General features: G+C 49.9%; 1 protein-coding gene across 1 annotated transcript in view; it reads right to left on the bottom strand.

Moving 5' to 3' along the window:
* The window catches only part of Vwa5b1 (von Willebrand factor A domain containing 5B1), a 68,657-nt gene that overhangs the window by 26,965 nt on the left and 24,414 nt on the right, over window positions 1–17,278 (bottom strand). Inside the window, exons 4-9 of the mRNA XM_045150627.1 lie at window positions 16,533–16,685; window positions 15,057–15,327; window positions 12,343–12,488; window positions 11,457–11,588; window positions 10,306–10,430; window positions 3,793–3,969 (exon numbers count right to left, since the gene is read on the bottom strand). Coding sequence (XP_045006562.1) covers window positions 3,793–3,969; window positions 10,306–10,430; window positions 11,457–11,588; window positions 12,343–12,488; window positions 15,057–15,327; window positions 16,533–16,685 — 1,004 coding nt within the window. The remainder of the gene's footprint in view (window positions 1–3,792; window positions 3,970–10,305; window positions 10,431–11,456; window positions 11,589–12,342; window positions 12,489–15,056; window positions 15,328–16,532; window positions 16,686–17,278) is intronic.

Genomic DNA, 17,278 nt, shown 5'->3' with positions numbered 1-17,278 from the left:
GAGAGAGCCCCAGGGCTTCTTGCACTGCAAATGAACTCCAGATACTTGGGTCATTTTATGCATCTGGCCTTATGTGGGTACTGGGGAATTGAACCTGGGCCATCAGGCCTGCAAGCAAGTGCCTTTAACTGATGAGCCATTTCTCCCCAGCCATGTAGTATATATTTTAGTACAGCGAGCCACATAGTCCACTTTGAAGTTAAGCCTATCTGAGTGTAAATATCATCTCACCACTACTAACTTGACCTTGAGTTATTACGTCACCCCTCTGAACCTCAGCCTGGCATAAAGGAAATAGTCAGTGGTTACTAGTAACCCAGTGACTTCTGTATTAGTATTAATGTCCCTATTTTATAGATGAGTGGGACTTCAGAAGGGTTGAGGATCACAGAATCTAAATACAGTGACCTTGGCTTTCAAAAATATAGCTCTTGGGCTAGAGAGATGGCACTTGCCAGCAAAGTCTAATGACCTGGGTTCAATTCTCTAGTAACTACATAAAGTAGATAGACAAAGTGGTATCCAGAGTTCATTTGCAGTGGCTAGAGGCCCTGGTATGCCCATTCTCTCCCCCTTCTCTCTGCTTGCAAATAAACTAAAAAATCAAAAGTATAGCTCCTCAGTTCTTTACTAATGTCATCTCTGCCTTGGCACAGAGTTAAAACAGGAATGAAATCTCCTCTTAACCCTCAGAGAGTATATTTCTGCCCCCTACACCCTGGAATCTCATCATGGTTTCAGGCAAACCATCACAGTCCAATCTAGAAGGAGACCATGGACAGCGGATTCCGGCAACATTTATACCATACAACCTTCTAGGAGCTCTGTCCCTACATCCTTTCTCCCATCCCCCCTCTGTAAACATCCACATTAAATATTCACATTAACGTCCCCATTCTCTGTCTCTCTCCATCACTTGTGTCAATGCATTTTGTGTTTCTACGAAATAAGTCAATATCTGATTTTTTTCATTAGCCACTCATGTGTCTTCCTGCTGGCAGCAGACTTGGCTGCCCATACAGATCGTCTCTGCTCAGGCCTATTAGAATTTTTAAAGCCATGCTTTTGGCAGCAACTGGCAGCTAAAGAATGAGACCAGCTGCCGGAAATTAAATTGGCTGAACTTTCCCCTTTGGCATGGGCTCTTTGGATTTCTATTCTCTCCCTCCCTCCTGAGCCTAGCTTTCTCTAAAATCTCAAACCAACCAACTATAATGAATGACCCAATAGCCTTTCTCATCAGCAAGGCTTTCCCAGAGTGATTTCTGTGCCTTTCTCTGCAAGGGTCACATTTAGCAGAACAGATTGCATCAAAATGCAGAGCCATTTGTGAAGGGATGACCTTGAGCCCAGAGAGCCAAACTAGAGAAGGGCAAGGGAGACTCCACCGGGAAAGGGAAAGGGGGCTGAAGGAAGAACCGGAGAAAGTCGCCCTCAGAGAATTCTGATGCGCAAAGACTGGGGAGGGTTTTAGTGCAGGAAGTGGATTTCTACCCATAAACAATTCCACTGAGGTGACTGTATCTGTCGGGAACATTGGACAAGGATAAAGAGAGTGAGCCCAGGCTTAGCAGGAAAAAACAAAACAAAACAAAACAAAAACCATCATGATCGATTATTGATGTCTGCCCAGGCACAATTAAGGAGAGGGGAACAGAGGTGCATGTGACATACATTTGCCCTCCCTGGATTCATCCTTCTTTCTCATTTTACAGAAAGGACCAATGAAGTCCAGAGTTGAGAACAGCTGTGCCTAACATCACAGAGCAATGCCATGGCAGAATTGATCTTGGGACCCAGGTTTGCTCTCTTTACAATTCCATTCAGCAGAAATGACACAACCAGACAAGGAGAGCTCTGTAAAGTGGGAGTGTGCGTGTCCATCTACAAAAACAGCAGATGAGCAAGGAGCACTGAGGTGTCATTTGGAAGGTTCTGGCTCCCTGGCTAGCCCTGCTATGCAGGGAAGAACACGTCACCTTTAAGGACAGGGATGAAATGCTCACTAGGGGGTGTTTCAGGTTTTATGATGCCAGGATGCTTGGTGGAATATGGAGGGCCTTGTAAGCCTGGGCTGCTTTTCAGCACTCCAGCACAGTGGACAGCTCCAACTCATATCCCCACCGTGGGTGGTGAGTAGGCTGAGAGAAGATACTCCCGGTACCCCAGCGTCAGGATACCTTGGACCTTGGCTCTTATCACGGTGTCTGTGCTTCAAAAGCAAACTCCGCCATAACCAGACTAGGAGATAGCTGGCCTCTCCTCACTAAGCCTGTTGCCCTGGAAACAAGGACTTGCTCCAAGGACAGGTTGGGGGAAAAGGGACAAAACTTTAGGTGACAGGAGAGCCCCACTCTCTTAGTGTTCCTTCAACTCTCTTTCTCTTGAACTATAATCTACGACCCAGTCTGATAAACATAATGAGGGCTTCTTAGGCTAAAACACAGGGCTAGGTCCCATGAGGAGAGATAGATGAGAAAGACCCGGTCATTTCTCATAGCTCCAGAGGCGGGGACAGACACCTGCAGAAGGAGAAATATGTGGGGACATTGATAATACCCTGATCAGGATGAATAACCTACTGGCAAGGTTGGGGGGACTTTGGATGCGTGGCAAGGGGTCTCTCACTCTTTCTTCTGCTCTGAGAAGAGAGACCAAACTCCAGTGTGCTCTGGCTGGCAAGTCCGTGCTTCACACCTGACTGTGAACTACTTGAGGGTCATGACTCTGCTTCCTGGTATTTTTCCATATGGTTTCATGCAGGGCTAGCCACACTGCTAGGCATTTTGGAGAAAGAAGGACCACATATTTTCTGTTGGGTTCTATCCATTCTGCAATGGCAGGGGCCACATCCAGTGACCGTGGTGTCAGGTGGGAGGGGCAGTCAAGCAGACACAGGCTCACTAACAGTCCAGGAGAGCTGTGTGGCCTTGGGTAGGTGACTCACGCTCAAGAGCCCTTTTCTCATGTATAAATGGTGACAATAGGAGCAATCTCCTAGAATAATTGTCTGGATTAAATACCAAAGTGAAGGGTGGGAAGATGGATCAGTGAGTAAAGTGCTTGCTGTGATAGCCTGAGGACCTGACTTCAGATCTCCAGCACCCGTAGAAAAGCCAGGCATGGCGGCTTGTGCCTCTGGTCTCAGTGCAGCAGTGGCAGATTAGGAGGGAGACTGAGGCACGAGGATCTTTAGGGTTTTCTGGCTGGCTGGCCTAGTAATATCTGTGGGCTATAGGTTCTGCATGAGACCCTGTCCCCCAAAATGTGATGGAGAAAAACTAAGGAGGATATCCAGTGTCAACCTCTGGTATGTACATGAATGCGCACCCACACACATGCAAACATGCACCCCGCCCCAACACATGCACAGAGTAATAAAACAAAAACAAATACCAAGCTGTAGTTAGAAGAGCTAACACAGGACCTGGCACATTTTAGGTCCCTGGCACAGGCTAGATTCCTCACTCTGTTCACCGTACCCCTTCCCACTCAGGACCTGGGGAGGTGCTCTAGCTGGTGCAGGCAAGCGGCCCGAGTTTGCAGAAAGCCAAGGACCGCGCTGGTGACTTTGTGCCTTGTAAATGGATAGCACTTCTGCCTCTGCTCTCGTCGCCTTGGGGTTTTATTTTGGGAGCAAATTGAGTTTGGGTGGCCCTGATTAAACTGATTTTTAAACCAGTGGCTTCTTGGAACAAAAAGTCCTGAGGAGCCTGGTAGGGGAGGGAGAGCGTAGTTAATTCCCCCCTGGGAGCCTTTCCCCCGGGGTGGGCAGGGTTCCCCAGAAGGTACCTTGACTCGGTGGATGTTCGTTCCACTCATACTGTTGCTTCTGTCCACAAGAAAGATGAACTCCCCGTGGGTCTTCCTCAGGTTTGGCTGTGCGGACTGGAGGTCAGGACAGAAGTTAAGCATGATGACTGAATGGTGGAGAATGTCTTTGTGAAGGCGCTTCCGGATGATTTCTATCTAGAAGAGAAAGGAAAACTCTGTGCCTTGGACAATTAACGGGTCCTGAGATACCTCTGGGGATGTTCTCCATCACTCACAAGCACTAGTGAGATCTGGGCTGACTGCCTTTGGCGCTGCTTGCTAGACAATCACAAGTTAGGGCAATAGGCAAACCTTTGCAGGCAGCAAGTCCTGGGGTTGACTCCTATCTTTTTTATTTTAATATTTTTATTTATTTATTTGCAAGTACAGAGAGATAGAAGAGAGACAGAGAGAATGGGACCACCAGGGCCTCCAGCCACTGCAAATGAACATCAGGTGCATACACCACTTTGTGCATCTGGCTTTACATGGGTACTGGTAATCAAACTCTGATCGTCAGCCTTTGCAGGCAAGCACCTTAACCACCAAGCCATGTCTCCAGCAACTGAATCCCATCCTTGACGTCATAAAGTCATATGATGTTAGGCAAGTCTCTCTTCTGGATGACTCCTCAGTGGTACAGTGCATAAAAAATACTCCCTTCTCTGAGTGGTTGTGAGCACAAATTCCATCACCACACAGATAGGGACCATGCCCCAAATTGAATAATGATATCTTCCACAGTTCTTTCTTTCCTTCCCCCCAGCATGTGCGTGGTGTGTATGCATGTTCAAATATGTATGAGTGTACATGTATGAGTGGGTACATGTGCGCCATGTGGTTGAATGTGTGTGGTGGCCAGAGGTTGGCATCCAGTGTCTTCCTCAGTCACTTGCCACCTTATTTTTTTGAGGAAGTGTCTCTCCCTGAAGCCAGAGCTCACCAATTCAGCTAGACTAGCTAGCTAGTAGACCACAGGTATGCTCCTGTCTCTGTGTCCCCAGCACTGGGATTACTGGCTCATGCTGCCACAGTATTTTATGTGAGTCCCACAGATCCAAACTCAAGTCCTCCTGCTTGCGTGGTGAGTACGTTACTGGCTGAGCCACCTCCCCAGCCCCTTTGGCAGTATTTTTTGGAAGGGGTATTTAAGGTAGGGTCTCACTCTAGCCCAAGCTGACCTGGAATTCACTATGTAGTCTCAAGGTGGCCTCAAACTCAGTGATCCTTCTACCACTGTCTCTCTAGTGCCAGGATTAAAGGGGTGTACTTCCACACCTGGCTTCCTCCTGCACTTTTACACCCAGTGTGTAAGCCCTTCTCTGGCTTTCCTTGGCTGTGAACTTAGTTGCCCAGGTTTATTGATTCTGTCTCAATAAATTCTTCAGCCTTCAAGTTTTACCTTTTTGGAAGGCCCTCCCCAACTTTTCAGGTGGACCTACTTGTTTAGTTTCCTCTTTCATGAAACAAGGACACGTGCATCTGCCTCATGGAGTTGTCACATGATGGCATGCCACATTTGTGAGGCCCTCTGCTTTGGTGCAGAGTCGTGGACATCTTTGCTGTGGCCCAGGCACATCTCACACCAAGTGAGGCTGTTCTCCTCCCTCTAGCTACTGTGCTATACCTGGAACTCAGTGTCCAGTTGGGAGAAGGAGCAGTGAGCATTAAAGGAGGGACAGTATCTTCATGCTGTCTCTTTATTTTTATTTTTGGTTTTTCGAGGTAGGGTTTCACTCTCTAGCCCAGGCTGATCTGTAATTCACTATATAGTCTCAGGGTGGCCTTGAACTCACAGCGATCCTCCTGCCTCTGCCTCCTGAGTGCTGGGATTAAAGGCATGCACCACCACGCCTGGCTCATGCGGTCTCTTTATAAGGATCCCCATAGCTGGCTCTGAGTCCACACTCTGCTGTAGACCTCTTCTCTGGACTCTACTAACCTCACTCCACACTCGATCCATTTTCTTCATCTTCATTTGCTGACTATCTCTCTGTGTGCATGTGTCACCATGTTTGTTTCTCAATTTCCAGCTATTTGTCCCTTGCCTATCTTTTGTTGCGTGCGTGCGTGCGTGCGTGCGTGTGTGTGTGTGTGTGTGTGTGTGTGTACACAGGCAGGAGAACAGCTGTTGTCTTCTGTCACTCATCTGTGTGTTTCTTTGAGATGGGGGTCTCTCTCTGAACTCAAGAGTTGCCATTTTCGGTCAGACTGGCTGACCAGTGATCCTTAGTAATTCTACTCTTTCCACTCCCCAGAGGACTGAAGTTACAAATGTGTGTGGCCATGCCCAGCTGCTTATGTAGGAGCTGGGAATTGAACTCAGGGCAAAATCAGGCTCTATCAGGCCTCATGCTTGCACAGCAAGCGTTCTTAGCCTCTGAGCCATCTCCCCAGCCCCTCTGCCCCATCTTAACAGTTCATCAAGCAGATCAAACCAAAGACCTAGCAGCTGCTCTATTTATCTATTCATTAATCATGCATTCGTGTGTGGGTGTGGGTGCAACACTTGCCACAGTGCGCTTGTGGAGGTCACGGTCCTGGGTATCGTTTCTTTGTCCTTCCATCTCCTTTGAGGCAAGCTCCCCCTCATTTCTTATTCTTTTCTTTTTCCTGTGTTTGCTGCAAGCTTCCAAGTTTCTAGAAAATTCTTTTGTCTTCTCCTCCCACCTCACCATCAGTGTGATGGGATTAGAGAAGCCCACCAGCTTCTGGCTTTTTTTTTCTTTTTTTACATGGTGTCTGGGAACAGAACTTCGGTACCCAGGCTTGAGTGACAAGCACTTTACCCACTGAGCCAGCCCTCCAGCCCTGAGCAATTATTCTAGATGCTTCTATTTCCTTCTCCCCAACATCTCATCCTTCAACAAAGCATCACAGTCCTACAGCTAAACATCCTCTGCCTCTGACCTCTGCTTGCCCTCTACCTGAGGGTAGGACAGGTTCATCTCTTGCCCGACCTCCACAGCCATCTTTCTGGCCTCTTTCTCTCCCCTTTACCTCCCTGTGGTCCATGCTGCCCTTAGTGGCCTGGGTGACCATCCCTGCCATCCCCTTGCTTACACAACCACTTCCCTCCTACACTGCATCATGCTTTATGGAGGTCTCGATGCCTGACCCATGTCACCGCCACCTGGCTTCGATACTTTCAGCCCTAGTAACCTCTGTTTTCCACAGTCAGTCTGCTCAAGGTTCTGTGCACATGTGGTATTATCCTGGCCCACTTCTCTCACAGTGGCTTCTTCAATATCCCACTTGCAATTCTCAGACAGGCCTTTGCTAGACACCTAAAGAGTGCCCCAAATCATATATGTCACCCTGTCCTAGCTGTCCCACAATCCCGTCCCTCTCCCAGCTGACCTGGTTCGTGTCCTCGTTCCACCTTCTAATCTCCCTGAGGGCAAAGAAGGCATCTTTTCCAAGGCTGTCTCTCTATTGCCTGGAGCAGAACCTGACATCGATTGGGCACTTAGCATTTGTTGGATGAATACATGAGAATGAATCTGTGTGCGTCTTTTTGTGTGCACATCATTTTGTTTGCCTTTAAGTCTTTTTCTCTCTGCATTTCCATCTCCTATACATCGTGTCTCCTCTGTTTTTTTGCTAAAATAGCTTTTCTTTCTTGACACGTATGCACTATGCCATGTGTGTGTTTGCACATGTGTGCCAATGCGTGTGGCTCAGGTGCACATATGCTGAGGCCAGAGGACGATATGGGGTGTCCTCCTTCATTGCTCTTCTATCTTATTTCCCTGGGAAAGAGTCTCTCACAAAACCTGGGGCTTGCTGCTTTCTGGTTATACTGGCTGACCAGTGAGCTCCAGTGATCTTTCTGTCTCCAGGCAATGCAGCACTGGGGTTACAGGCTTGCGGGGCAACGCCTGCCTTTCTCTGTGGAAGCTGGAGATTAAACTCAGGTCCTCATACTTGTACAGCAGTTTTACTCGCAGGCTTCTCCCTAGATCCTAAGTCAACTTTTTTTTTTTAATTTATAAATAAATTTATTTACCTTACCGTTGAGAAGTTCAAGAATGGGTGGCTAAACTGGACCAGTGCATCATTCTTACATGGCAAGAACATTAAGCAGGTATTGACTAAAAAGGTCATATAGTAAGGTAGTGGAAATACTAGGGTCAATTTGTTGCCCTCTCCTCCCATTGTACAAATCTATTCTTTTGGAAGAAAGAACTCACTCCCTCTAGAAAAGTTTTAAGCCATATTAATGACCTAAACATCTCTTAAAGACCTTAGTACCTTTTAACACTGCTACATTGGGGACTGAATTTTTATGTAAGTTCTGGTACTTAAGAAACATATCCAGAGAATGGACTTTAAATTGGTGGTGGTGGGGACTAGAATAATCAAACAAATAGAAATCAAATATATATATATATATATATATATATATATATATATATATATATATATATAATTTATGTAATTCCTTTAAAGGAAGTAAGCAGAATGCTGTGATAAAGAACCCTGCAAACCTGCTTTATGCAGGGAAAGGACCTAGTGGAATGCTAAGTCAATTTTAAAAAATATTTTTTATTTATTTGATAGAGAGGCAGAGGGAGAAAGAGAGAGAGAAAGAGAGAGGGGAGGGAGGAGAATGGGCACATCAAGGCCTCTAACCACTGCAAATGAACTCCAGACACATGCTCCACCTTGTGTATCTGGCTTTACTTGGATCCTGGGGAATTGAACCTGAGTCCTTTGGCTTTGCAGGCAAGCACACAACTGCTAGGCCATTTCTCCAGTCCTAAATCAACTTTTGACATCTTGTCCTACCCTCCCTCGCCGAATGATGTTTGTCCTCTGTGTACCCCTAACCTGACTTTCCTTCCTGCCTCCAGAGCTCACTCTGCCCCTCACTTGGAGCCCCTTTGCCAAAGGCTCCTGTCCAGCCTGGCTTTTTGTGTGGTAGAACCCAAGGTTTCAACAGCTATATCTGCCAGGGAGAGTAGCTTCTTCCAGCAACCTGCTTTCTGCCTTTCAAAGGGACGAGTGGGTGCTTGGCTTTGGATTCCTCGACTGCCATTATCCAATTACAATAAACTCATCACCCCTTAGCAGCTGCCGGTGGATCGCTGTCATCCCTGGAGCTCACGAGAATACAGGCTATTTGCATAGCGAACCCAAGGTGGCAAATTAATTCTCATTTGCGGCAGCGGTCCCAGAGCTAATTGATTTCAGGTCTGGCAGGCAGGGCAGCCAGCTTCAGGCCTGGAGACTCATCCTCTACTCCACTTGCTCTCTGAGCTTGTTGGCACCCCTGGCATTGCCCCACACACCTCCTCTGAGAACCTGGCTCAGCTTTGCCTTCAGCATAATCACCTTGGAGGGCAGATAGTCTGTGTGTGCGTGGGTGTGTGTATGTGTGTGGGTGTGTGTGCGTGTATGTGTACGTGTGTGTATGTGCGTGCACATGTGTGTTTGTGTGTGTATGTATGTGTGTGTGTGTGTGTGCATGTGCGTGTGTCTACATGGGAATAAGGTAATGGACATTGAGCCCCCTACACATTCCCTTCAGCAGCCCTCCTATTTTCCATCCAGTAGGAGCTTCCAGTGGGGTCCCTCTCAGTGGGGCTGGCACAAGCAGCGATGCACGCTTTTCTGCCTGCCTCCTTTCTCCTTACACTGGACCACTGAGAGAGACCGGCAGGAGGTTGAAGAGCCGTGAGGTTCAGCTACACTGCTCCTTTTCCTATGATGGCTTGTAATCCCCTAGCTCAGGAGCACCCAGTCTAACACCATTAATTCCCCAGTGATCTTTGGGTGCTAGACCTCAGTCTTCACATCCATAAATGGGCTGATAAGAAGAGGTGTGCCACTGCTTTTAAACTTAACATTCAGGATGTACTCTGTGTGGAGGTGGAAGAGAGATCAGTGGTCTTTAACGAGTGGCTGCTGGCTCAGCGCAGCCCTCACCCTCCTTTGCCCATGCCAGGGCCTTGTCCTTTTGTGCTGGGGGTGAGGGCAGGCCAGGGCGAAAGGATCATTGCAGGCTTTCCTGGCTTTGTCTCCGTCCTTTATGTAACCACTTGAGGATCCCAGTGGGAGGAAGAGCAAGGGGTCTGTTCCCGGATAGATAAGAAACAGGCATCCCAGGAAGCGACGAGGGTGCTGGGTGGTCACCTGGCTTTAGGGATGGAGAGGCCTAGAAAAAGAAGGCCACTATGGTTTCTGCCACTAGTTACCAGTTTTGCCTGGCTTAGCCACTTTCGAGGTACACATGACATGGAAGAAGGACATACCAAAGTGACCTCTGCGTTTGGAAGTCCATTTCTGCCTGCCCTGCAGTGCCGCAGCCTTCCCCCCCCCACCCCCGCCCACCAGAAAGAAACACTTCTTTGCTTCTTGTCCAGGCTCTACTAGCAGCCTATGGTGGAACGTCTGGGAAATCACCTCTCCCACATCATGCCCAGCGTCTTTATTGGTTCAGTGGGACCGAGCGCCTGGTGCCACCCGCCTCTGCTAGCAACGGCTTACCTTCCGCTCGGCACTGCTGTCCTTCCTTGTCCCCTTGATGAAATCCGTTCTTCCCTTCAAGTGCTGCATGAACTCGCCCAGGGTCATGTCACCCTTCTCCATTAGGACATGAGGCACGTGGGGCTCTGCACAGATAAGAGCAACTCTCAGCACTAGTTCTGGTGTAAGGGGGATGCCAGGGGCCATGGTGTAGGGGCAAGGTCTTCAGGACGATGGAATCCCAGTTGGAGAAGAACGCAACCCCGGCTGTCGGAAGCAGCGTGGGGTCAGAGTAAGACTCCTCAGTTAGGAAAGCCTAGTGGCCATGAAAAAACTCACCATCACTTCTCCACGGGCCTCAGTTTACCCATTTATAAAATGGAATTGAGATTGGATCAAATCACTCAGGGATCTTTTGAGGGCCTGCCATTCTGGGAACTCTCTCTCTCTCTCTCTCTGTTCTGGTATGTGTGTACATATGTGTGCATACCTATGGAGACCAGAGGAAAACTTTGGATGTTATTCCTCAAGGACACCACCTACATTTTTTTTTGAGACAGCATCTCTTTTTTTTTTTTTTCCCGAGGTAGGGTCTCACTCTAGCCCAGGCTGACCTGGACTTCACTATGGAGTCTCAGGGTGGCCTTGAACTCACGGCAATCTGCCTACCTCTGCCTCCCGAGTGCTGGGATTAAAGGCGTGCGCCACCACGCCCGGCTTGAGACAGCATCTCTTATTGGCCTGGATCTCTTAAAATAGGCTAGAGTGACTGGACTGCAAGTCAGAGACCTGCTTGTCTCTGTCCCCGGTGCAGGAATTGCAAGTGTGAGCCACCACCCTTGATGTTTTTTATGTGGGCTCTTGGAATCGAACCCAGTTCCTCATGCTTGCGCAGCAAGCACTTCACCAACTGAGCCATATCCCCAGCCTGATTCTGAGGGTTCTTAAGTAGACAGAGAATGGCTCCCTGTGGGTGCAGAGCTTTCAGGATGTCACAGAGAATGGGGTTTGAGAATCTCTGTTCAGCCAGCCTGGGAGCAAAATAGCTGGTTGTGTGGGACCTGGGTCTTTGTTACTTGGCAAGTCTCCCGGTAAACACGTTGTAGGCCTCCTCCCCTTGGTCCCACGTGGCCCCGACCTTTGGCCTGGCTAGGGTCCACCGGGCTCCATACCGCTAGGGTGGATGAGGATCTCCACGGGCCGGTCGAAGGTGTGCTTGTTGGCCAAGGTGATGATGATGCTCTTAGCCGAGTGGGCGGACGGGGCAGCGTCTGCACGGATTTCGTGAGTGGGACTCTCCACTCCTGAACAGCACAGAAAAGCAGGGCAGGGGAGGGGCAGACTCAGGGCCCCAAGAAAGGAGCCAGTCTCAGCAGGTGGTCCTGACTTGGTGTGTGAACATGGATGGGCCTTCTCAGCATCCCCCTCTGGAAAATGTGGGCTTGGATGGGTGGTGTTGAAAGGCATTGTCTGCCCTGACTACAGGATCCAGGAGGGATTGGGGGGGTGCTGCTAGCTCTTGGGACCCCAGGGCACCCCCTCATGCTTCCTGGAAGACAGAGCTCAGTGCTCCGTGGGTGGAATCCTTGTTGTGGGTTCTCCATAACTGTCTCTCGCACCTAAATAAACACTCTCTGATAAGAAACCACATCCGTGTCCATCTGTCTAGGCTGGGAGAAGAAGCACAGAGCCCTGGTTGCACGTCGGAATCACCTGGGGCATTTAGGGCACTCTGCACCAGGATCCAGGATCCAGAAGCAGCTTTATGGCTGTGGGCTCCAGGAAAGGACCAAGGGCTGCCATTCTCTGGTGGGCATTCCACTAGTGGTGCCACAGGGGAGGGCTGGGGTGACCGTGGAAGCTATCGAGGGCAAGGGCATATCTTTGGGTTGCTCCTCCATGCAACTTAGGGTATTTCATCATCTCTTTGTCATCTCTCTGGGCCACTTGGCCTTCCGGTCCTCCTTTTCCATCTTTCTCTCTGGTGGCTTTGGGCCTGAAGCCCCCTGTGGCCTGCACTTCTTTGGGTTGCACCCCATCTGGACAGCCCCCTCTCACCTGCGAGCAGACATGGGCCTCGGATCTCCAGCTGGAATTTGAAGTCATACTCCATGGGATTAGACACCTCTGTGTCCAGGAGAGTGGCCAGGCACAACGTACTCCAGGAGTCCATGGCCTGGGTGCTGAAGCAGCGTGGGTCCTTGCTGGGAAGGAGCAAAGAAGAGGAGTAGAAGGAAGGAGGGAGGAAGAGAGAGGATGAGGAGGAAGGAGGGGAGGAAGGAGGGAGGAAGAAGAGAAAGGATGAGGAGGAAAGAGAGGAAGAAAAGGGAGGAAGAAGAGAAAGAATGAGAAGGAGAGGAAGAAAGAATAAGGAAGAAGGAGAAAAGGAAGGAGGGAGGGGAGAGAAGATGAGCAGGAGGCAGGAGGAGGAGGAGGAGGAAGCCAGGGAAGGGTGAGGCAGCCACGAGAAGGTTGTGAGTCCCCAAATGCTCAGCCCCTAAGGGTGAAGGGCTTCCTCCCATCTCGGGACCCTCGCTCTCCCACTCGACATGACCCCAGGGAGAGAAGCCCTAGCTCCCTCCAAGGAGCATCTGCGATGGGCGAAGCTGCAGAGCCTCGGCTCTCGTCATTCTCACCCCCCCGGAGGAGGGCGCCACCGTGCCACTCCACACAGGCAGTTGATCTGTGCAGTGCATGCAGTTAGGATTTGGCAGAACTGGCATCCTGGTCCAGATCTGCCTGGCTCCATGGAGACACGGCTCACACCTTGTCACCTTGCCTTGTTTCTGTGTGTGCTGGGAGCCCTTGAACAAGTTACTTCTCCTCTAAGTGTTGGTTTTCTCAACCACTCGATGTGACCAATACTTGTATGGTTGTCTTGAGGACCTCCTGAGTGGCCACTTCACAGAGAATGTTCGCATGTCTAGGCTCACTGTCTTCCCCACTCTCCATCCCTCTGTGACACTGCTGCATCGCCCTCCTCTCTCTAGGCACTCTTTGGAGTTTATCCTTAAATGTGCACATATTCCTGTCAAACACATCATGGCATTTGGGTGTGATTGGGTTTTAAACCGACTAGACTGCACGCTATCATGAGCTTCACTCACTGTTTTTTGCACTCAATGCTGTGTCTAAGCTGTCTCCGTGGCTGTCACTCAGAGTCCCTGATGCTAACTCGGTGCACTTAGGGCCATCGTTAGCATGGGCTCGTCTGTTCCTGCCTCTACTTCCCTGCATCTACAAATAACACCAGCCCAAATTCCCTTGCAGTCTTATGAAAGTGGTTTTCTGGGTCCCTGGGTCAAGGGTGAACTGCTTTCCAGGCTGCTGGCTTCGTTCTTACTTCCCAGGCAGTGAACGAGGGTCGCCTTTGCCCCATGGCCTTGCAAACCCTCTACGTTATCAGGGCCATGGGAACTCGGCACAGGATGCTCAAGAACCTCAACTCTGCCTGTGGGATGGGGCAATAGCTCACCAGGGTCCCTGGTCAACTGAGGCTCTGCCTTCACTAGTGCATTGTAGTCGACTTGGCAGTGTTTGTGAAGAAGGTCCACAGGCCGATGGCCCCTGGCCCCAGATGGACTTTTCCACCCTCTTCTGGGTGTGACAAGTGTCCTCATCCTGACTTTCAAAGCCATATATGTTCTGACCCCCCATCCTCTGAGCTTCTTCCCTCCCCTTTCTCTCTGCTGTAGCCCCTGTATGGCCTTGTGTGCTGAGCCTCAAACATGAAACCAGGCGCTGCCTCAAGACCTTCACACTCTCTCTGCCCTTAGTGTTTTTCCCCCGAATACTGCCGTAGTGTTCTGAGTGGTATGTGTGGAAGGCCCCGGGTTCCATCTCCAGCAAAACGCACACACGCATGCATGCCCACACTCAAAATGTTCCCACGGTTTTCTCCCTTCATTTAGGTAGGCCATAGCTTTTGCTTAATCCTGGTGTCTTCTACATCAAATAGCACCCACCTCAAGCTGTCCCCCTTTTGTCCCCTAAGAGCACTCATTTGCATAAAATACTGATCTCAGGCCATGGAACACCTCCTTTTCCTTCCTGGTATTGAACTTGTGGTGGTCGTCTCTCAATCAGCTGGAACCTTCAGTGGCTCCCTGTAGCTCTGGGGAGTAAATCAAAGTATGCCAAGGCTCACGGGGTCCTAAGCCTTATGGCTTCACTTCAGCTCGCCTTTACATGGGCTCCTCTCTGGGGCCTCTGCCCTTGCTGCCTCAGGGCCTTTGGCCCTGTTGTTCTGCCGTACAAGAAGACACTTTTCTCTGCCTAAATCTTCATTACAGCCAGTTCTCAGTGAAGCTTGGCTTGGTTTCTAGACACCCAGATTGGTGCCTCTTCTCTTTTAGCCTCTTAGCCAATGAACTCCAGAATGGCATTTTCCACATAATTAATTATGCATTCAAATACATAATTAATTGGTGGATGGTATACAATGATAAAGCGCTCTTCCCTCCAAGTGTCTAAACAACCTGGGTGTTCTCGTTCCTTCTCTGTCAGAAGCACCCAGAGTCTAGCACATAGTAGGTGCTTAGGCCATGTCTCTGAAAAAAAAAAAAAAAAAACAAACCATGGAAATTCGAGACCCTTGTCTCAGCCTTTGCGTTTCTGCTGGTACAAGACAGGCCACTTCCAAGAGGCTCTTCAGAGAGTGGAGAGTGAGGGGCAGAGCCTACTTGTCCCTTCCCTGTCTCCCACACTCACTCTAAAGTCTCCCTGGCTGGACTTCCTGGACACTGACCCTGGTCTGCATGGGGTCTCCTTACCTTTGAACAGGTTGGCTGGAGGGAGCAGCGCTCTCGGTGCAGAACTGAGGTACGGTTGGGGTGCAGATGGCTGGCAGAAGGACCTTCATGGCCCCACTGGGCAGTGTTGGGAGCTCCGAGGAGGTGCTGATAAAGATGGTGACGTTCTCCATGGGGGTGATGGTGCCCAGGTTGACCACGAATAGAATCCGCTCCAAATCCTCATCCAAGGCCACCTTTCCCGGTGTGCAGGAATGAGGGCTGATGGGAACCCCCTCTTGCAGAATGTTCCCTAAGTGCCAGGCTGGCGTCAGGGGCTGTGCACACATTATCCCTCCTCTCTTCTAAGCTGGCTGGGAGACAGGTTTGAGCAGCCCCATTTTGCTGATGGGAAAACTGAGGCACTGTGTGGAGGTTTGGCTTACCAATAACTAGCTTGATGGCCAGACTCTGAAGCCATGTGGGTCTGACTTGAGGTCTGTGGACTTAACAGGGGCATAAGAGATTTTGACCCAGGAACATTCCCCCACGGGATCACTATCCATTCCCAACACCATATCGCCACCTAGAACCCAGCTGGAACACCCTGTCTCTCAGGTGCATGCTTGTGCTCGCGATTTTGCTTTCATCGGGAAAGGCTCAGCAAACCCAGTCCTTCTGGGCCAGTTCTACTTGGCCATCAGCCCCTCCTTGAGACCTGCCTGGCCTCTCTGGATCTCTCTTTCCTCCCTTTACCACCATTAGGACCTTTCCTAGCACAGACATTTTTGATGTGGAAAACCACAACCCTCACATCAGAAAACAACTTTGCACTGACACACGGTGGCTGCTTATTTAAAAATTCATGAACATTCAGTGTCCATACTAACACCCTCAGCTTCCCCGCAGTCTGGGAGCCAATGGTTGGATTGACTTACATCACGTGCTACTTGGTGTGGGCTCAAGCCCTGGCTCTGCCACTAACATGCTGTGTGGCCTTGAGGCCACCCCTGCCTCTTTCTGACCCTCAGCTTCCTCAGTAGCAGGAAGGAGTGGATAACTGTGCTTGAAGTGCTCACTGTGAGTTAAGGGCTCGGCATGCAATTTTTCGGTTGGGGTGGGTGTAATTATTTATTCCATTTTCCAGACGAAGTTGGGAGTTCACACCACTCCTGAGCAGCAGGATAGGAGCCAGATGCTGGTGTGACTCATCCTCGAGCCTCTGAGCTACTCCGTTCTCTAGAGACGTCTCACAAGCCCTTTTGTCACCTTCCCTCCTTTGATCTTCACCACACTGTGGAGGTGAGAATAGGAACAATAGCCTGCTTTGTAGACAGTGAATCCCAGGGCCAGAGAAGTTCCTGGTGGGTCCAAGGGCACACAAATTCCATCTCCAGATTCCTGGCTCTGGTTCAGCTGTCTCTCTCTTCCCTGTCCTACACTGCCTTGCTGTCTGGACCTGAGGTTACAGTTCAGGTGGCCTCCAGCCAGGCCCGGCCCTGAAGCAGGTCTCCTTACCTGTGACAGTCGCAGATCGGACACGAGGAGCATCCATGTGGCCACTGTCCAACTTGGCTTTGTCCTTGATTTGTACAGTCACGACACGGTCAGCAATGACTGCCTCAAAGCCGACCACCGTGGTGTGCTCATCCAGGGGGCACACAAAGAGACCTGGTGCAGTAACGTTCAGCATCATAGGCTGCCCAGCCCTGGCCTGGGTGCTCCGATCCCAGAACCGAATCAGCCTTGGGCCTATCAGATGGGTGGTGCTCATTTTGCCCCTGAGGGGAAGCTCAGGGGACACAGCAGGGCTGGGCTGGGACCTCCTGACCCTGGACTAGATGGGTTCATGAGAGGCCAGCTGTACCCAGCTCCCACCAGCTCTTCACAGGCGTGTGTGTGTGTGTCTGTGGGGCCAGACCTTCTGGACTGTCAAGTAGCCTAAGCTCTGGGACTAATAGAACACATCTTGGCACGAATTTGTTCCATGGGCCATGAAGCTCCCATGACTGAGGCTGTGGAGGAATTAAGGCAGGGTTCAAGTCCAGACCCTTCTTTCCTAACTTTGTGACCTTGAACAACTCTCATCTCCTCCAAGCTTCATCTCCTGGTCTGCAACATGGGGACAATAAAAACAAACCCACGGCATCAGTGTGACAATTTTAAGTAGTCACCATTATTAAGCTATGCACCTCATAATAAATGACATACACATACACACAAGTATATATGTATGTATGTATGTATGTATGTATGTATGTGTG

Source organism: Jaculus jaculus, chromosome 5 (genome assembly GCF_020740685.1).
Source record: "Jaculus jaculus isolate mJacJac1 chromosome 5, mJacJac1.mat.Y.cur, whole genome shotgun sequence".
NCBI classification, from domain to species: domain Eukaryota; kingdom Metazoa; phylum Chordata; class Mammalia; order Rodentia; family Dipodidae; genus Jaculus; species Jaculus jaculus.
The sequence above is the reverse complement of the archived record's forward strand: the minus strand, read 5'-3'. Positions and strand labels throughout refer to the sequence as shown.